The 21,948-nt window shown below is 37.1% G+C and overlaps 1 protein-coding gene and 1 pseudogene across 2 annotated transcripts in view; both read left to right on the top strand.

Moving 5' to 3' along the window:
• Positions 1–21,948, top strand: part of FCHO2 (FCH and mu domain containing endocytic adaptor 2) — a 113,776-nt gene that overhangs the window by 34,552 nt on the left and 57,276 nt on the right. For both annotated transcript variants that reach the window (XM_053912740.1, XM_053912732.1), the window contains exons 6-8: positions 5,801–5,905; positions 11,839–11,937; positions 12,741–12,837. In XM_053912740.1, the coding sequence (XP_053768715.1) occupies positions 5,801–5,905; positions 11,839–11,937; positions 12,741–12,837 (301 nt within the window). The remainder of the gene's footprint in view (positions 1–5,800; positions 5,906–11,838; positions 11,938–12,740; positions 12,838–21,948) is intronic.
• Positions 2,396–2,459, top strand: LOC112321211 (U2 spliceosomal RNA; annotated as a pseudogene).

Below are 21,948 nucleotides of genomic sequence, written 5' to 3'. Positions count from 1 at the left end.
GATCTATGGAAGCCAGACAACCAAGGATTTAAAGAAGCCACATTCATCCAGACAGATAGGAGGGGTGGAGTTGACAGAGATGGGGTGGAGTTGGTGGGGACCGGGTGGAGAGGTGGAAGTGGCAAGGGTGGGCCACACATTCATGTGTGGTGGATAAAAACCAGGAGGGATACCTTGGGAGTGAGTCATCCCAGCCTCAGGCCAGATTGCAGAGCCCAGGGTTCCAACACTGGGAAGATAAACCCCCATTACCTGTGGTTGTAAAAACCAGTGGGGGTTGGGGTGGCAGAAGAAACTGCTGGATTTTTGTCAATTAAAGGGCCTGCATGGTCTTACAATGTACACAAACCCACAGCAATAGCTCTAAGGGCGCTAATTAAACATGGGAGGCTGGTGAGGTGACTGGAAGCAGGTGGAGTGCCAGGCAGACCTCCAGAAGCGAGGCAGCAGGATTGTCCCCTCTGTGAACCCCCTACCCCCACATACAGAGCCACAAAGAGGTGAAGTGGGTTGCCCGGCCCTGGCAATTATCTAAGGCTCTACTGCACACAATGTATAGGTGCCTTTTCTACATAGGCCCCACTACTAAGATTGAGTCAAAGTAGCTGTATCTAATACACAGAAATAAACACAGGGAGGCCACCAAATTGAGGAGGCAAAGAAACATGGCCCAAATGAAAGAACAGATCAAAACTCCAGAAAAAGAGCTAAACGAAATGGATATAAGTGATCTATCAGATACGGAGTTCAAAACACTGGTTATAAGGATGCTCAAGGAACTTAGTAAGGACCTGAACAGCATAAAAAAGTTCCAGTCAGAAACGAAGGATTTACTAACTGAAATAAAGAACAATTTACAGGGAAACAGCAGTAGAGTGGATGAAGCTGAAAATCAAATCGATGATTTGGAACATAAGGAAGCAACAATAACAAAAAATCCCACCAATCAGAACAAGAAGAAGAAAGAATCCAAAAAAATGAAGATAATGTAAGCAACCTGTGGGACAACTTCAAGAGGTCAACATTCACATCATAGGGGTACCAGAAAAAGAGAAAGAGCAAGATATTAGAATCTATGTGAAAAAATAATGAAAGAAAACTTCCCTAGTTTGGTGAAGGAAATAGACATTCAGGTCCAGGAAGCACAGAGAGTCCCAAACAAGATGGATGCAAGGAGGCCCATTCCAAGAGACATCAGAATTAAAATACCAAAGGTTAAGATAAAGAGAGAATCTTAAAAGCAGCAAGAGAAAGGCAGTTAGTTACCTAGAGGGGAGTTCTCATAAGACTTTCTGCTGATTTTTCAAAAGAAACTTTGCAGGCTAGAAGGGACTGGCAAGAAATACTCAAAAGTCATGAAAAGCAGGGACTTACAGCCAAGATTGCTTTCCTCAGCAAAGCTATCATTTATAATTGAAGGGCAGATGAAGAGCTTCCCAGACAAGAAAAAACTAAAGGAGTTCATCATCACCAAAACTTAAGGGGACTTATTTAAGAAAAAGATCAAAACAATTGAATCTAAAAAACAAACTCTGCAAACAAGAAGAACAGAGACAGAATCATGGATATGGAAAGTGTTTTTATGGTTGCCAGATTAGAGTGAGGTGTGAGGGAATGGGTGAAGAGGTGAGAGGATTAAGAAGTACAAATAGGTAGTTACAGAATAGCCAGGGGGTAGGAAGGTACAGTATAGGAAATAGAGTAACCAAAGAACTTAATGCATGACCTATGGACGTGAACGGTGGTTTGGGGATTGCTTGAAGGGGTGGGAGTGTTCAGTGGTGGGGGGCAAAAGGGGAAAAATCAGGACAACTGTAATAGCACAATCAATGAAATATAATTTTAAAGCATGTAGATTTTTCCAGTACAATTACCTTCTAAATTTGCCTCTACTTCCTTTTATATAACCTTAGTTTTCTTTAAATGTGTTTTTATCATTTAAAACACCTTGTGAGTCAACAAAATTTTTTTTAATATTATCTTTTCATTAGCAAGGACTACTTTTGTCAGTTTTTCAAGATGCTTAAGTTGGTATGTAATTTCCTTAATATTCTGGAATATTTTTACCTTGGAAGAGTGACAGCTGATGTAAGGAATGTAAGTTAGAACTTATAAAGGGTAACGTTTTCTTCATGTGTCCAAATAAGATAAAAAGAAAATTTACAGTTTCCTGTTATCAAAAAGTATGTTCCAAAAGACTTATCTGTTTACAATTCTGGGTTAAATCTAGCTCTTACCCTCTGAGATTAAGACAGTAATTTCACGCTCAGAAATAGTGAACAAATAAGTTGTATGCTGAGTTGAATGGCTAGACCAAAATTATGACAAGAATATTGTAGGGGGGAAAATATTGTAGGTTATAAAATATGTTGATTTAAAATTTTAAAATTAATTGATTTCTTCTCGGCCTTTTGGCTAAGATCAAGTGTAAAATTTTAAAATTAATATTTCTACCCCTTTTGACTCAGTAAAGATTTGAATACCCAAATTAGTTAGAATTCTAGAGACTGAGTAGAGGAAGAGGAAATGATGCTTCAGGAACTTTCTGCCATCTCTTCAAGTCCTATAATTTTAATTATCATGAATAATGTTGTGAAATAATTACTTTATATTCTAGAGCAGGGTGTCAAACTCATTTTCACCAGGGGCACATCAGCCTCGTGGTTGCTTTCAAAGGGCTGAATGTAATTTCAACTCCTTAACAGTTAAGGGATAGTTACATTTGTACAGTCCTAAAATTATTTCAGCCCTTTGAAGGCAACAGTGAGGCTGATGTGGCCCCCAGTGAAAATGAGTTGGACACCTCTGTACTAGAGAGAGATTATAGGTCTTCTATAAGGAGTAATTTTCCTCCAGGCCATCGTCTTTTATTTCTATTAGATTATAAATTCCTTTGAATCAGAAACCATCATTGTATTGTCCACAACACAACACATCTTTTTACTTGGAAAAAAATCATTATAGCAAAATATTTGAAATTTTCCTGTTTATAAATTAATAAAAATTAAGTTTGTTTTAAATATAGGCTGTAGGGGAGGGGATAGTGGGGAGAGGGGTTTACAGGAGTTACTATAAAGGACACATGGACAAAATCAAGGGGGAGGGTGCAGGCAGGGGAGGGAGGTGGGTTTGGCTGGGGTGGGGTGGGAGGGATGGGGAGAAAATGCAGACAACTGTAATTGAATAACAGTAAAAATTAAAAACAAAATAGATAAATAAATATAGGCTATAGACTAGATTCTTGCTTTTTCTCAATAGTTTATTCAAATATTTTTGATTGTTAGATTTTGAAGTGATCATTTGTGTGCAATAGTAAATAAATATTTTACTTCTTACTATATGTCATTTTATGTGCTTGATGTTATCAAGCTGACTGAAGGCTAAGTACATATTATCTTCTCGTTTTCAAGAACCTTTCTTCTTTTGGGGGAGTCAAGACATATTGAATAGTGCAGAACAAGTGGTTAGAAGGAGGTTTTAGTTTAGGTTCAAAGGGGAGATATCTTATTTTGTACAGATGTAAAAACAAAACTTGCAAAAAGAAAATAGGAAAGATCCCTTTAATAAATTACTTTTAAAAGTGTTGACACAGTCATTATAGTTGTATTTTGGGAGGATTTTCCATTTTCCATTTTTATGAGTTTTCTTTCAAATTGCAGTATCTCTATGAATGATCACAAGTCATGTCTTTATCAATAGCTGACACACAAATTATTACGCAGAAACTTAATAGACAGCAAAGAGTAGGTGATAGGATGAGGAACAAGAAAAGAAGAAGGAGCTTCCAGTAGGACTGTATTAGTTTGTTAGGCTGTGTCATTAAAAATCACTCCATGGATTGTAGGTTGTACAGCCTGAAAATTTAGGTAGCTGGAAGAAGAAACCTTTATAACCATGCCATTAAAACTGTTTCTAAATTAAATTCTAGTAAACTTGACTATGTGGGTTTCCTGTGAAGGTACATAGTAAACTTTAAATATTTATCTCATTTAATTGTTATGTGTCTGAACAGGTCTAGGATGTTAGAGGAAGGTATAGTAACAGTAGTATAAAATAATGTCAAAGGGCCAGATATTGGGGGAGGAGTAAAAAGAAAAATCCTTACGAGCAGACTAGAAAATTACCATAGCCACTTACTTTAGGGATGGAGAGCTCAGTACAACTCTTAGATATAATAACAGCAAAATGATATATGTTCCTGATTATATTCCTTTTAGAAACCATAATAATAGCAGATACCACTTATTTTGTAAGTTAAACTATATGCTGGACCCTGTCCCAACCATTTTACCTCAAGTGCTTTTAATCACCACCAAAGCTCTAAAAAATAGGTGGTATTGTTCCCATTTTAGGAATAGACAACTATGTAAAGCTCAAAGACAAGGTCAAATTGAATCCTGTGTCTTCAGGCTCCAAAAACAGTTTTCTTTATACTACATGATAAAATGGCATTATATATATGCTTTACTCAAGAAGGTAGGAAAGCATACAACACATATATTTAATATACTATATGCATTTATATTTTAGAATGAGTACCTTTTTAGAGAGTAGGAGTCTGTGCACTCTTGCAGATCCCAAACTTCCAGGTAAACCCAACTTTCTAATTCTTATTCTTAGACTGAAGGTAGAAACAATTATGTATTGGTTCTGATTGGCTTTACACAAATTCCATGTTTTCCGGCTTTACTCAATCCTTTGTGGCTCTTAGCAATATTTTTACTTACCTAGTTATTACCTGTTGTATTCTCCACAATCATGGTTTGAAACTTTTTTCATTCTCCAGGAGCTCCCAACCCTATCCTTCTCTTCTCTACTCTTAGCAGACCATCTTATACTTCATCAAGAAAACGAAGATCTTTGTAATCTTGAAATCCTATAGCTTTAAAAAAAAATCTACTTTAAACTCTTACTTATTTCAACATCTCTCCCTCTTCAGACTTCCTTTGTCCAAATTGATCAGTCCTTTGAGAATAGTCAGGTTTCTTGTTAGCCAATTTATAAGTTACACCCAGTTTTTCCCTTCCCTGAACGTCTGTCTTCCACAGAATATCTTTACTTCTGTGGCTTTGTTACTTTCTGCCTATTTCTAGGTGTCCAGGTAGTAGGTAGTTGTCTTTTATGAAGTCATTGAGGAAAAGATTTCTATATAATTTATCTTCATATTCTTCACTGCTTGATATTTAGTATGCTAAGTTTTTATTGAATAAGTTAACTTTGAACTACAACTGTAATACAGTAATAGTTTTTTAAAAATAGAAATCTTGAAAAAATAGGTTATGGTTAAAATCAAATTTAGAGATTTGCTGGAGCATAATGGAAACTGAGACATCAGGGAAAACTGATATTCTCAACTTTTGAGCTCGCTTTATAGTTATTAATCAGGCTTTCAATGGAACCACATGTGTGTTGTTGGGGGAGGAAGACTTATGCATGTAGAAAGTAGTGTCAAGCATATTCTGATGGTGGTGTCACATTTTCATTCATTGAAATTTTAGTTACACTGTATCATTATAATGTGGTTATATGATCTTAGTTTGGGTTATAGAATTAGGAGAGAATTTAACTTTTCAAAACACATTCCATCAGGTCAGCATTTAATTTCTGCATTATTGTGTGACTATAACAAAAAATACTACTAAGGAGGACTTGAAAAAAGATACTAAAATTACTTTATGTCATATTGATCTCAGCATAGTCCACATCCCTTAAAATGCATTAAATTGTTATTTCATACTAACTTACATCAAGAAAGAAGAAAGGTCATTTTGTAGTTCAAAATATTTTTGTTTTGTTACAGGCAGCTGTTAAATCTAAGAAAGCTACAGATACCTATAAACTCTATGTGGAAAAATATGCATTAGCAAAAGCTGATTTTGAACAGAAAATGACGGAAACAGCTCAGGTTGGTATTTTTAAGGCTTTAAATCTACAAAAGGATATTAATGTTTACTGGTTAAATATAATTTTTCTGTTACAATTTTTAACATTTTTAAATGTTAAAATGCACAATCTCAATGTTTTAATAATGCTATTTTAAAAATACATATTTGTTTTGGAGATGAGGACCAAGATGCAATAATTATAATGGATCATTCAGCTCAGAAGAGGCTGTTTAGAGAGAGTTAGGGAAAATGAGGACATTGGCAAATGTTAAGATGAGAACTCGAAAGGACTCAATGTTGAGGATACCATTAACAAGACAATCAAAACTCCCTACTTTAATAGAACTTCCATTTTAGTGAGAAAAGGCAGACAATAAAAAAAAAGTCTGCCTTCCATAAGCTTGGATAATTATATTCGATTTGATGTTCTTAGAGCCTTTAATTAAGGGCCTAAGTTTAATGTGGATGTGTTTTATGAATCATTCTTAAAACTTCACCTCCACCCCCTTGTCTTCTTGTTTTTTTGTTTTTGTTTTTTTCCTTGGAGCACCTTTTCATTATCTAACATACCATGAATTTTATTGTATTAGTCATGATAGGTTGGATATGCCGAGGTGACAAAGAACCCCTCATATCTCAGTGGCTTTCAGTAGCAAGGGTTTATTTGTTAATGCTACTTGTCCATCATGGGTCAGCTGCATCAGCTTCACTCTGGTACTGAGGCTGGTGGAGGCACCTCCTCTTAGAACAATATTCTTAATCATCATATCTGAGGGGGCTAGAAACATGGTGAAACACACTGGATTCTTTTACCCACTTTTTTTAATCCTCATCTGAGGACATGTTTATTGATTTTAAAGAAAAGGGGCAAGAGGGAGAGAGCAAGAGAAACATTGATGGCAAGAGAGAAACATTGTTCAGGTGCCCTTCATATATGCCCGTACCAGGGACTGAATTCACAGTCTAGGCATGTGCCCTGACTGGGAATTGAACCTGCAACCTTTCGATTTATGGGATGATGCGCCAACCAGCTGAGCCACACTGGCCAGTATTACCCATGTTTTTCATTGTCTGACTTCCTCCGTAAAAATGTAAAAAGTTCCAGGAAAGCAGGGATTGATTTGTTTACTGCTATTTTCTCAGCACTTAAAACAGTTCTCAGATCTTGGTAGGCACTTAGTAAGAAAGAGTTATGAATCTGACTGTTTGGACTCTAGGGAGTCTTCTCCCCGGGAGTAGTGAAGGATTCACATCTCACAAACCAAAAGGCTTGCATGCTGGTGTATAGGCATACATGGATCCATCTTTACTAACCGTGTTGTAGGCACTGTGCTAGATGCTGGGTGTATACTGTGTCTGTGTAAATAAGTATCTTCCTGCTCTAGGAGTATAGAGGAGGGAGGCAAACATTAAATACATGCCTAAATATAAAGTTATAAATTATTACAGCATTACAAGGGAAAAGAATAGGCTTCCATGAGCTAGAATACTAGGAGTGACCTAATTTAGATTAGGGAGTTAGGGAAGGCATTTTTGGAGAAATGACATTTAAAATTGAGGCTTAAAGAATGAGTCAGAGACTCATTGCAGGGCCAGAGTATTCCAGGCATTGGGGACTATAGGTATGAAGACCTAGAGATGCAAAAGAGGTGTCACATTAAATAAAGTAAAAAATGCCTAGCTACACAAAGTAAGGAGAGATGATGGTAAAGCATGAGGTTAAAGAAAAGATAGGCAAGGACCAACCTTTAATAAGGGTTTGGGTTTTCTTCTAAGAGTAGTTTGAAGATCCTGGAAGATAGTATGCAAGCATATGACATGATCTGGGCTGCATTTTACAAGATGATGCTGGTAGTTTTGTGAAGAACAGGTTACACTGAGGCCAAAGAGGAGTCAAGAGTCCATTTTGGAAGGCAGTTAGTAGAGAGGTGAGAAGGATGAGGGCCAGTGTGGCAGCCTTGGAGAAGGAGAGAAGTGAATGCGTTTGGAGATGGCAGGAGTGGGGTGGATGGAAGAATTTTAGAGAGATCCAAGAGCTCCTCTAGGTTCAGGCTTCTAAGTCTATATGGGTAGAGGTGAATGGGAAAGACTAGATGAAGAACTGTTAGTGTGAGGGGCAGATTGGGACCAGATGTTCGCTTTTGAATAGCCTGTACCGAAGTGGAGACAACAAATGGGCAGTTTTGGAGGATCTAAGTAGGCTGGGTTGACATAATGTTCACAGTCCCTTACCCACAGTTCTGGATTGCAGAAACTTCAAAAATCAAAAGCTTTTTTCTGTAATTCATTTTGCAGCAACACTTGACTTAAACTGATGTGAGACTATTTATAGTCTTTATTTATATTACTTAGACTAAATATACATTTTCCTTTAGAAATATTAATGTTTTGAAAGAACTTATAAGTATGACCCATGGACATGAACTATAGGGGGGGAATGTGGGAGGGAGGGGGTGGGCAGGATGGAGTTGAGTGAAGGGGCGGAAATGGGACAACTGTAATAGCATAATCAATAAATATATCAAAAAATAAAAATAAAAAATATGTAATTGCTAAAAAAAGAAAAGAAATATTAATGTTTTGGATAAATAGATGCCACTGCAGATCCTGCTGGTAGTATTATGAAATACATGGTAATAACACCATATTGTCTTTGTTTAAAAATCCAAAATATTGAATTCCAAAACACCTTGCCCCAAAGGTTTTAAATAAAGGATTGTGGGTCTGTATAAATTCGGAGCTTGCCAGCACACAAAACCAAAATGACATCATCTTTGGACAGAGTGTGAGGCAGAAAGGGCCACAAGAATCTGAGAGATTCACCACTGACAGGTTGATAGAAGAAGAGATGCCGAAACGCAAGTAGGAGAAGCCAGAGAAGGAGGAAAACTGGGACATGTAATGACGTGGCAGCTGGGAAATGACAATATTTCAAGAAGGGTTTGTATTTAGTTGTATTAAATTGAGGCTCCAACTCTAGTGAGATAAAAAGTTAAGATCATTGTAGACTTTGGCAAGTGCCCTTTTGTTTTCTAAATCATTAGAACACTCATTTATAAGGCAGTTGTTGACTTGTTAATTTTGCATCAAAATGACTAGTTTTTATTAATGAAAATATTTGCCTTTCAATTATTTACTTTGGAGAAACAGGAATTAGAATTTGCTAGACTCGGGATTTTTGTTTATATTACTTTATAAAAGTATTCTTCAAGAATTTTAGTATTCATTTTTTCCTCTCTGTATCTTTCTCTTCTGCTTCCTCATTACATTTGTTTTCCAAATTGGTGTTTTGTTTACCTTGCCATATCTAAGATGGGAACATTAATTTATTTAATCAGATGTATAATTAACAATACTGCTTTTAAATAAAGATGATGGTATACTGTGCTAATGTGTTTGTTCTCTCTCTCAATCCCCAACTCCTTCCCCCCCACACACCCTGGCAGAACAGATTAACTATTGTTTGTTAATAGACAGTAGTCTTTAACTTGTGTTATTGAGAAGTGAAAAGAACTATTGTACATCTCCACTTTACGTTTGCTCCAAGCTAAGCAGGTTGACCTAACCCCAGTGGGAAGGGACCTGTCAGTCTAATGAGAATCAAATTTGGGTGGCAGGACCTATATTTGCTAGTGAGGAAGGAAATTGAGTCCCTGGGGTGAAAGGGGTTAGGAAAGTACTTGTAGTATTTGTGATTTATTTTTTTCATTTGTGGTTGACAATAAGTATGATTAAAATTGTGACTTGTCTTTGTGTTTATGTTTTTTACCACTGTCCGTTAAAGACACTTGAAAAACTTCAAACAATACGGAGATTTTGTTTACTTGAAATAATTTGATGGCTAGGAGACCGAGATTTGTTTAAGCAAAGATTTAGGAAGAGAGTGCCTTTATATATATATCTTCAGTAGCATAAAGAATTGTACTTTTTATATACTTATGTACCAGTGCATACAAACAGTGAATTTGAAATAGCAAGGAGGAAAAATCTATCTCATTTGTTCAGGAAAATGCTTATATATATTCAAACATTTAAGAGTATATTACCATTGCAGAATTGCTTTACTAACTCTGAGGAACTCTGATATTTAGCAGCATCTTCTCACCAAAAGCAACTCAGCACAATTTTAGAATTGCATCTGAACCGTGTGTTGAGTTTGTGTGTGTCTTCATGCTCAAGATTCTTCTAAATCATTAGGGATCTACCTTATTCACTGTGGCTATTTGAAAAGAGAATGAGAAGGCCAGCACAGTTTTCTTGGAATTAGGAGTCATCCATATGCAATTAGTGACATTTTGACCAAGCATTCCTAGATTTAGTTCTACCTGGCTGGGAGGCAATATTTTGTTTATTAAGTTACAGAAATTTAAGTTGAGGATGACTTCTTATACTATGAACATAAAATAGAATCATGCTTCTGCTGAATATTCCTGAGTTCTTAAGACTAATTTAGGATCTTGCAATGTTGGTATTCTCATTGACTTGGTCAAAATTGGTCAAGACAAGAACTCTATTTTAACTCTTCTATTCCTCGTGAATAAAATTGATTAAAGTGTTTGGGTTATTGTAGCATTATTGCCAAAACTGTAATTGCACCATTATTATTATTTTTTTAAAGTTCAGAGGCCTAACACAAGTATGGACATGATCAATTGGCTTAGTGATTTTTTGATTATGGAACTCAGTGCTGAAGAAAACTGAACATTAAATATGGAGTGAGGGAATTTAATAAACTAACCAAAGAAAAATAACAAGACATTTATGCCTATTTCTTAGAACTGATTTAATTTGGGGAAAGGAGAAGGCCTGTGCAATGGAAATGACAAATGTATTTTGTTTGAAAATGGCTTCCCTGGCTGTGTGGCCCAGTGGATTGAGCACTGGCCTATGAACCAAAAGGTTGCTGGTTCAGTCCCCAGTCAGGGGACATGCCTGGGTTGTGGGCCAGGTCCCCAGTGGGGAGTACACGAGAGGCAACCATACATTGATGTTTCTGTCCCTTTCTCCCTTCCCCTCTGTCTAAAAACAAATAAATAAAATCTTAAAAAAAAAAAAGAAAGAAAATGGCTAGTTCAGTATTTCCCAAATCCTGTTTTGAGAAAATATCGTTCTGTGAGATATTAATAGATATTCATAGACAAAGAAAAACAAAAAGGTTGTTTGGTCAAAGAATTTTGGAAAACACTGGGTTAAACACAGTAAAACAAGTTCTGTTATTTTAGTAATTTTCAAAGTTTTTAACATTTATTGTGAGGCCAAGTCTAGCAGTGGTTTTCTTACTGGGGAATAAATACCAGAATAACCTGGGAATTTTTTCCAACCTTCTCACCTCTTTCCACCCCCACCCCCGAGGTTGTAGTGGAAGATCTGTTTTGTAGTTTAAAAACATTCCCCAGGTGGTCTTCATGCATCTCCGCCTTCAGATGAAAACTGCTCAGTGAGTTTACAGGCTCCCCACATTTATTTGACCACAGAATATATCTTTTGAAGACTACATATTAACATTTCAAGGATTAGAAAGACATTTTAAGAGTCTGTGGGCTAGATTTTAAAGTCTTCAGAAATAAACTGCAGTTTTTGCTCTGGTGACTAATTGATTTTCAGTTTTTGAAATACTGCTACCTTGGCTTTTATGACACTCTTATCTTCTGAGTCTCCTTATTTTCTGACCATGATTATAGGTTTTAATTTGCATTATCTTCAAACTCTGAAAGGATGATGTTTGCCTGAGAAATGGCATGACAAAAAGTTAACTTTTCTCCATGCTTTATTTCAGTGTGTTTATTAAAACCCATTCGTCTAGAAGCATTGCTAAAATTACATAATAATGAATAGCTGGCTAAATTTGGTTAGCTCTATTGAGATAACTTCTAAAAGGTCTTTTGATTTCAGCATATATGTATATATGTGTGGATATATATTTTATATATGTAACTTTATATTTGCTACTCAGAAATTTCAAGACATTGAAGAAACTCATCTCATTCACATAAAGGAAATTATAGGATCCTTGTCAAATGCTATAAAAGAAATTCATTTGCAAATAGGCCAGGTAAGTTTTTATTTCTATTGAACTTGTTCTTGAAAATTTTATGTTCATTTATGACACTTTAAGAACCCAAAACTCATAACATGCTACTGAATTATTTCAGGTAAAAAAATACATATTTACATATATTAAATATAAAATAAACTGGATTTTTGATTGGCCACCAAGGATGATAATTCAAATTAATTTTTAAAATTAGCTGTTTAGTCCTCTTTACATTAAAATTATGAAGTTACCAATTTTTAAATATTTATTTTTTAAAGTTTTCTGTTTTAAAAATTAGAACATCTTCAGTAAGTTACAGAACTTGTATTTAGACATTTTCCAAAAATATAAAAGTGTTTGATCAATTTGCAATTCATTGAAATATAGTAGAGAAAGATGAAGTTTGTTATTTTTTATTATTAAAGATCTATAAGAGTTTTAATTGCCTGTGTCATTTTTATTATAAGAATTATGTTCTAAGAAGGAGCTAGCAAGAAGTATTCAAAGTGATAAAAAAAAAAAAAGAAGAAGAATTATGTTCTAAAATATTCCAAGAGGGGAACATGAAACTGCATTTACTTTTAAGGTTGTGCAGCCATATCTTAAGGAGTTCATGTAAATAGTGGTTGGTATCCACAGATCTACCAACACTGTAAGTTAGGTAATGGAGCATGTTAAATACATGAAAATTCTCAAAGGCTCTGGATCAAAAAATACATATGTTGGTGTAATGAGTTTTAATTGCTTTGGGGAAATTTTGTCTTATATATAGTAAGCATTTGTGGAAAAAGAAAGAATTTATCTTTATCTCATATTAATAGGTCCATGAAGAATTTATAAATAACATGGCTAACACTACAGTTGAAAGCTTGATACAAAAATTTGCTGAGTCAAAAGGCACTGGGAAGGAAAGACCTGGTAAGATGATAAACTCCACAAGGAAATGTATTCACATTTCCCATCCAGCAACTAATGTGTTTGCCTTTAAATTCCAAAACCGCAAAATGGAACTTAAGAGATACCTAAAAGTTTGTGTAAAATGTCAGGTATCATTTACTTTGTGTCTGATGATACTTAAGATTTTTGTTTTAACCTTTAGTGGTTAATAATTTACTGTTACTTAAAATGGTTATTATAACCTTTACTAAATGAGTATATTGCAGTTTATATTTTTGAAGGTAAGTTAGCAACAGAAGGCCATTTTAATGAGAGAAAGACTAGGAGAGAATATTGAGTGCTCAGAACATTGAGGCCAATGAAGACTGTTTCTTAAAATTTAATACCTTTGAATAACAATAAAATAATTTTTAAAAAAAGTAAAACTGTAACCACTGCTCAGAAAAAAAATTTTAATACCTTTTTTCTTTTCTCATTCACATCGTATTCAACAAATATATGAATATACTTACAGTATAAAATTTTTGTATTTAAAACTAGCTAGCTATACTCAGTTTAGATGATCCCAATTTTGTTGGCAACATCCAGAGCATCATAGTCTGGAGCCAGTGGAACATATGCCTTCTTCTCTCCATCAGACCTGATCAGGTGTTGACCTTGGCCACATCAGTGTCACGAGCTTCTTCACAGACTGTTTGACCTGGTGCTGGTTGGCCTTGACATCCACAATGCACACAAGTGTATTGTTGTCTTCTGTCTTCTTCATGGCTGACAGGGTAGTCAGGGGGCTTGATGATAGTATAGTGGTCAGGCTTGTTTTTCCTGGGGGCACTATTCTGAGGATATTTAGGCTGCCTTTGGAGCCACAGAGTCTTAGGCCTCCAGAAGGTGGGTGACATGCAGATATTCTTTCTGAGGTTGTGGGTGCCTTTTAGCACTGCTTTTTTTGCCTTGGCTTCAGCTTTGGGGGCCAGGGGCTGCTTTGCTTTGGGCACCATCTTCATGAAAAGGTATTCAACATATACATTAATTGAGCACTAACAGTATTCCTGACACTGTTTTTAGATACTGGGGATACACCAGTGAACAAATGTATACAGGAATCCCGGCTCCTATTTTATGAACAAATGTTTACCGGTATTCTGAGTCTTATTTTAATAAGCATGTTATGATATGTCAGATGTAGTAAGTAACTCATTCCCTTCTCCTGCTCATCATACTTATAGTATTGCAGATTTCTATTCAGTAGTTACACTACCATGTTCTTGCAAGATAATTTGTTTCACAGGTAAAAACAGTTCAGACCAGTAAAGAAGTTAAAGTATGGTTTGGAATTCAGGAGAATAGATAAGTGATTTGGGGAGAAGTCCAGGAACCATTTTTCTTCAGTGCAGAACTAGCACTTCAAATCTAAATCATCTTGGCTTTCTTCTTCCCACTCATTAAGTTTCAGATCACGGTGGCTCAGTTATGTTAGTCGTTTTTCCCATCAGACCTTTCCATGCTGTCTCTACCAACCTGATTAATTGCAGCAGCCGGTTTGTGAGTACTAGCACAGCAGACTATTTTACATGTTACAGCACATTCATGTTTTGACTGTACAATTAATGGACTCATAATTGTACTACTCATACATCTTTGATTTTTCATTGTAGACAGAATGAAATTTAGACTCTGGACTTGGATTCAAAGCCTTTCAGGATCAGGCCTTGACTAGTCTTTAGTTTTATTTTCCATTGTTCGTTTTACAGATACCCTTCAGTGCAGCCAGCCTGTACTGTTTGCTCTTTCCTGTACAAGCCCCTCCTTGTCTCTTGGTACCTTAGTTTCCCTCATGTCCTTATTCCAGAAAATGTTATGCCACACCTTCCCTACGCCATGTCTTCCCATTTATTTGTCTAATGGGTAAATTCTTTAAAAGAGTCAGGTCAGGTGTTATTTCCTCCATCAAAAGTGCCAGGGAACTTTTAAAAGTACTTTTTTTTTTTTTTCTTGGCATTGGTGCTGTCTACCTTAAATTGTGGTAATTGTGTACTTGTGACATTTTTGTTGAATGAATGAACAAATGGGCATATAATGGTAAGGTTAGCATATTAAGGGGGTAGGAGTGGATGGATTTGCTCTTCGAAAAGTCTTGGTGAGGGAATAGTAAATTACGGTTAAAGTTTAGTGAGCACTTAACTCTGTGCCATGTACTGTGCTAACCACTGTGCAGGCAAACTTTGATCTTAAACAACTCTTTGAAGGTAGGTACTGTAGTTCTTATTTTTCAAATGAGGGAAATGTTGAGAAGTTAAATGATTTGCCTAAACTAGTACATGGCAGAGCTGGGATTATGCCAGGATTCTTGATTCCAAGGCTCATGATTTAGAGCAATTAGAATAGAACTAAGTAAGTTTACATATATAGAGAGAATAGGACATTGAGATACATAACCACGAAACAGTGAGAAACACTAAAATTCCTTCAGAAGAGATTAAATTATAAATGAAGACCAGTTAAGAGAAGTAAAACAATTGGCGAACAAATTGAATTTTATGTAGAGCATTTAGAGTTGTTCATAAATAAAAGCAAAGGTGTATTGCCTGGTTAAAAATGCCTTAGATGGAAATCTGAAAAAGATTGGTAAACTATCAGTATCTTGTTTGCAACATTATATTGCAGCCTGGTAAAATGTTACAGGAAATCAGGCAAATATACAAGGGATCTCCATGTATTTTTTTAAACAACTCTATGTGAATCTATAATTCAATAAAAATTTCCATTTTCTTATTTGTGGCACAGCACAGTACTTAGCCTTGTAGTTTGTAGTCCACTCTTTACTAGCATTGAGACCTTCAAGCCCTCATGCCTTAATCTGTAAAGTGGGGGTAATAATAATACCTACCTCAATGGGTTGTGATGTTTACATGAGATAGTTACACTTATTGAATACTTAATAAATGTTATTTTCAAAAATTAATATAGTCTTGATTAATAAGTAGCGAATAATGCATATTGTTTCTTTATAAATTTAAATATACTGCCTCAAGATATACCAATATATGTAGAAAAGTTTTATAGCTAAATGGTAAGAGAGAGTCCAAGAATGGTGATGGCGTGGGCTTTCCTAGGATCACTAGACCCAGAATTAGGTGACTGTTTCATTGTGTCTGTTGACACTGTTACTGACTTTCACAAAAAGCGGTCCTAGAAGTAACTTAAAAAAGGGAGGGGGGGTTGTGAGGTTGAGTGAAAGGATAAATATTATTTCTCTAATTGACTTACTGTGGGTGACTAGTTATAGCTCTTTCATATAGGCCTGTCCGGAAAAAGTCCAGCCATTGTTAAAATTGCAAGAATGGTTTGCACAACATCAACATAACCTTGCAGCCAAAGAGAGTAGACTGGAATGTGCATGAGTGAACAATGATGATTTCACTGTACTAGTCAGTGGGGGTGGTAGATCCTGTTGAGTGAGCATGTGTACTGTGTGGCTGTCACATTCTAAATGACTGAGCGAGTAGAGCAACGGATCTGTATCAATTTTTGCAATAAGCTTGAACATTCCTGCACAGACACTATTCAGATGATTCAGAAGGCTTTCAGGGACGGTGCAATGAGCGCAGCACAAAATAAAAGTGTGGCACAAATGCTTTAAAGATGGTCAAGAATCTGTTGAAAATGATCCACGTTCTGGAAGGCCTGCAGTAAGCAGAACACCTGAGAATGTTGAACATGTATGGGCTGCAATCAACAAAGAGTACAGTCTGAGAACTGGAAGCTGATCTGGGGATTCTGAAAACTACTGTGTCCGAGATTCTGATGCAGGATCTTGACATGAAATGTGTTGTGGCAAAATTTGTTCTGCGGCTTCTGCTACCAGAGCAGAAGGAACATTGTGCTGCAGTTGCTAATGACTTGATCCAAACAGCTACCAGTGAACCCAAAGTAGGTCCCATAGTACCTACTTTGAAGGGGACTGAGGTGTCATTAGTCTGTGTACAATGTTTCTTGTATCTTCTTCACTAAATGTGTCTATTTTTCATATTACATGACTGGATATTTTCTGAACAGAGCTCGGTATATTTGTTCAGCTTATGGACACATGAACAAATGAGTCTTGTAGCCCAATGCAATGATGAAAATTTTGTGTTTTTCAGAAAAATAATAGTCACAATTTTACATGTGAGGATATGGAATTTATAGACTTGAAGGATTTTACTTTGTAAGATGTATTCTAACCTTCAATTTGTATACTATTGATTGCTGTTAACATTTTATTTCTCCTGTTTTGTAAGGGCCCCCTCTGGTGGATGAATTCCTTCCTAAATTGGTTGTAGTCCTATAGAATACACATTTCAAAAAGAGGCCCAGTTGTTTAAAAACTACATAAACCTAAAAGTTAACCTATTTCTCTTGTGCTGAAAAATGACTACTTTTTTTAGTCAGTTATCTGTTGAAAGATGTAACCTAATTTTGTCTCCAGTTATCTTGTGTCAAACACTTTGAGAGCATTAAATTTTTTTCCTATTCGTAGAGACTGTTATATACTACTTATTATATGCAGTAACATTTTTGTAATTACTTTTTATTGATATATACTTGAAATACAATATTGTACTAATTTATAATGATTTGATATATGTACATATTGTAAAATGAATGCCGAAATAAGTTTAGTTAATATCCATCCCCATACATACAGGTTTTTTTTTCTTGTGATAAGAACTTTTAAGAACTACTTTCTCAGCTTTCAAATATATAGTAAAATATTACTAAGTGTAGTCACTACGCTGTGTCTTAAACCTCCAGGACTTTTTAACCTTACAGCTAGAAGTTTTACCTTTGGATCACCATTACCCATTTTGCTCACTCCTCACTCTCCTCCTCTGGCAACCACCAACGTGTTCTCTCTATGAGGTTTTTATTTAGATTCCACATATAATTAAGATCATATAGTATCTTTTTCTGACTTATTTCACTTAGCATAATGCCCTCAAGTTCCATCCACGTTGTCATAAGTTGCAGAGTTTCTTTATATGGCTGAATAATTCTCCATTGTATAAATAGACACACTACATTTTCTTTATTCGTTCATCTGTCAGTGGACACAGGTTGTTTCTGTGTCTTGGCTATTGTAAATAGTGCTTCAGTGAACATGGGGCTACAAAAATCTTTTTGAGATAGTGATTTTATTTCTTTAAGTTGAATGAATACACAGAAGCAGAATTGCTAGATCTTATGCTGGCTCGATTTTAAAACTTTTGAGGAACCTCCATACTATTTTTGAAATTAATTTTAATTATAGTACTGTGTGGCTCTTCTGGGATTTGAGTCATTGTAATTGGACGATGCTTGGAATGTCGAAGCACCTATGATGTGAAAGTGTCATGAGTAAATAGGTGTTTTCTAATTTTGATACTGTTTTATGTTCTAATGACATCATCTTAGTATTTCTACCTATTCTCATGTATTTTAGTTGCCACAGGAGATTAAAATCCATACATATTTTAAAGATTGTATTTATTTTTAGAGAGAAGGGACAGGAGGGAGAAAGAGAGAGAGAGAAACATTGATGTGTGAGAGAACATCCATTGGTTGCCTTTTGCGTTCCCCCGACCCGGGGGACCTGGCCTGCAACCCAGGCATGTGCCCTGAGTGGAAATCATACCAACCCCCTTTCAGTTTGTGGGATGGTGCTCAACTCACTGAGGCACATCAGTCAGGGAAGAATCCATATTTTTGAAGTTTTCTGTTTTACAGTCATTCTGCTGATTTTACTGTATGCTATTTATAATTCATAAAAGTAAAGCAGTTTTCTATTTATAGGAAACAAAAGGATGAGTAACTTAAAGTGAAACATTCGTAGGCCAGTGTGTAATATGTTTAAACAAAAACATATCTGTATTTTCATTATATGGCAATATAGGTTTATAGCTTCCATTTTTAGATTTCCAAACACTACACTATGTTTGAAGATAGAAATAGGAAAACTCTGAGAAAGGTGATATAAGAAACAGTTAGCCAGCCTTGACCAGGTGGGTTGGTTAGCGCGTCATCACATACACCAAAGGTTGCGGGTTCGATACCAGTCAGGGCACATATCTAGGTTGCGGGTTCAGTCCCCAATTGGGATGCATATGGGAGGTGGCTGGTCAGTGTTTCTCTTTCACATCCATGTTTCTCTCTCTTTCTCTTCAATCAACAAACATATCCTCGGGCGAGGATTTAAAAAACCTCAACAACTAGCCACAAAAGGAAAAATGAGATTACTGTGGTCAGACTGCTTAAGTGAAATTAATTGATTAGATAGTATTTGGAATATTTTAGCTTGTACATTAGCTATTAATTTAGAGTGTAAGGTATCCCTGACTAGATGGCTCAGTTGGTTGGAGCATCATCTTATACACCAAAAGGTTGCCTATTCGATTCCAGTCAGGTCACATACCTGGGTTGCAGGTTCCATCCCGGGTTTGGATGCTTGTGGGAGGTGGCTGATTGTGTGCACGCTCCACCTGCGGGCTCTCTCTCTCTGTCTTTCTCTTCCCCCCTTCCCTCTCTGACCCCATAAATAAACATATCCTTGGGTGAGGATTAATAAATAAATAAAGTGTAGGGTAAAGCAAATAATTAAAAAAAATAAAATCTAGTGACCATCTTTACAGAACCATCAAGGATTTGGAATAATATCAAACCTGTAAGTAGGCCCACTTACCACTACCCCCACCAATTTTTGTTTAAACCAGAGAAGCAGATTTAGACTTCTACCTTGTGTAGAAAGCAAAATTAAAAATAGCTAGGAGCCAAAGACCCATAAACCACACCAGATATCCTGTGATTACTTGGTTTTTCTTTTTTAAAATTTTATTTTATTGATTATGCTATTACATTTGGCCTGATTTTTGCCCTTTGCTCCCCCTGCACCCAGTGCGCACCACTCCCTCAGGCAATCCCCCCCACCATTGTTCATGTCCATGGGTCATGTGTGTAACTTCTTTGGCTACTCCATTTCCTATACTGTACTTTACATCCCCATGGCTATTCTGTGACTACCTATTTGTACTTTTTTTTTAAATAAGGAAAGATTTTTAAATTATTTATTTATTTTTAGAGAATGGGTAAGGGAGGGAAAAAGAGGGAGAGGGAAACATTGATGTGTGGTTACCTCTTGCATGCCCTCAACTGGGGACCTGGCCCAGAACCTAGGCATGTGTCCTGTCTGGGAATCGAACCAGCAACCCTGTGGTTTGCAGGCGGGCACTCAAGCCACTGTGCCACACCAGCCAGGTCAACCTCTTTGTACTTAATCCCCTCACCTCTTCATCCATCCTCCCACACCCCCCCTCCCATCTGACAACCAGCTGGTAACTAATTTCTTTTCTCTTGATGCTTTTAAGATTCTCTTTTTGTCTTTAGCCTTGGGCATTTTAATTATGATGTGTCTTGGAGTGGGCCTCCTTGCATCCATCTTGTTTGGGACTCTCTGTGCTTCCTGGACTTGCATGTCTTCACCAAATTAAGGAAGTTTTCTTTCACTGTTTTTTCAGATTGCCAATTTCTTGCTCTTCTTCTTCTGGTACCCCTATGATACAAATGTTGGACCTCTTGAAGTTGTCCCACAGGTTGCTTACACTATGCTCATTTTTTTTGGAATTCTTCTTCCTTGTTGTTCTGGTTGGTGGTTTTATTTTGCTTCCTTATGTTCCAAACCATTGATTTGATTGTCAGCTTTATCCACTGTACTGTTGTTTCCCTGTAAATTGTTCTTTATTTCAATTAGTGTATCCTTTGTTTCTGACTGGATCTTTTTTATGCTGTTGAGGCCCTCACTAAGTTCGTTGAGCAACCTTATAATCAGTGTTTTGAACTCTGCATCTGATAGATTGCCCATCTCCATTTCATTTAGGTCTTTTTCTGGAGTTTTTATCTGTTCTTTCATTTGGGCCATGTTTCTTTGTCTCCAATTTTGGCAGTGACCTAGTGTTTGTTTCTATGTATTAGATTTGACTCTGTGTCTTGGTAGTGTGGCCTAGTAGGTATCCTGTAGGTACCAGTGGCACAGCCTCCCCTATCACCCAAACTGGGTATTCAAGGTGTGCCCTTTGTGTGGGCTGAGTACACCCTCCTGTTATAGTTGAGCCTCGGTTGCTGTTGGTAGGTCAATGGAGATATTTACCCAGACCAGTCAACTGCAAGGATTAGCTGTGACTGCTGACCACCAGCCTGCGCCCTCCATGGATGGTCAACTGTGCAGGGGCAGGGTAGTGGTGCCCTGACATGGTCTGTAGCTGTTTATTGGGTGCACTGGCCCCAGGGTTTCCCAGGTGGTACTGGCCAAGGTCAACCCCCATCTGTCCTTTGCCCAGGGGACCGTGCCTAAGCTATAAAGCAATCTGAGATGGCTGCTACATGTGCTGGGCTTGGAGATTCCCAGGGGAAGCCAAACTGTGATTGTAATCTGGCTGCTGCTAGTGCCAGGTCTGGGACTCAATGAAGCCAGCTACTGCTTATTTGAGAGGATTTAGGAAGTTATGAAGCATGAGCCAAGAGACCAGCCATTCATATGGAAAAGCAGCTTGGGTGGGCTCCTAAGTTGGGTAGGGCAGAGTCTCTGGGGATCTCCAAGGTGGGTCAGACAGTGTTAGCCAGGTTGAGTCTCAGATGTGGCACCATCCTGTGGGCTCTGTTGGGGGAGATGCAGAGTTTTGAACTCTGCATCTGATAGATTGCCCATCTCCATTTCATTTAGGTCTTTTGCTAAAGCAAAGGGACAATGGCCCCTGCTCACCTAATGCCAGACACTGCAGTTTCTCCCTGCATAGCACTGGTGCTTTTCAAGCTGCTACCCTAGTGCTGGAACTCAGAGGGAATGAGTCTGAGTAGGGGAGTCCGTGTGTGGGTTCTTTAAGAGGAACTGCTTGGGGCTCCAGAAGTTGCTTCCACCAACTCAGTGCCCACTGGTGTTTGCAGCCAGAAGTTGTGGGGACTCATCTTCCTGGCACTGGAGCCCTGGGCTGGGGGGCCTGGTGTGGATTTGGGACACCTTGCTCCCAAGATATCCCTCCCGAGTTTTTATCCACCACCTGTGGGTGTAGGACCAGCCTGTTGTGCATCTACGCCCCTCCTACCAGTCTGGATAGATGTGGTTTC

The sequence above is a fragment of the Desmodus rotundus genome, chromosome 1 (genome assembly GCF_022682495.2).
Source record: "Desmodus rotundus isolate HL8 chromosome 1, HLdesRot8A.1, whole genome shotgun sequence".
NCBI classification, from domain to species: Eukaryota; Metazoa; Chordata; class Mammalia; order Chiroptera; family Phyllostomidae; genus Desmodus; species Desmodus rotundus.
Note: the sequence above shows the minus strand (reverse complement) of the source record. Positions and strands in the feature narration are given on the sequence as shown.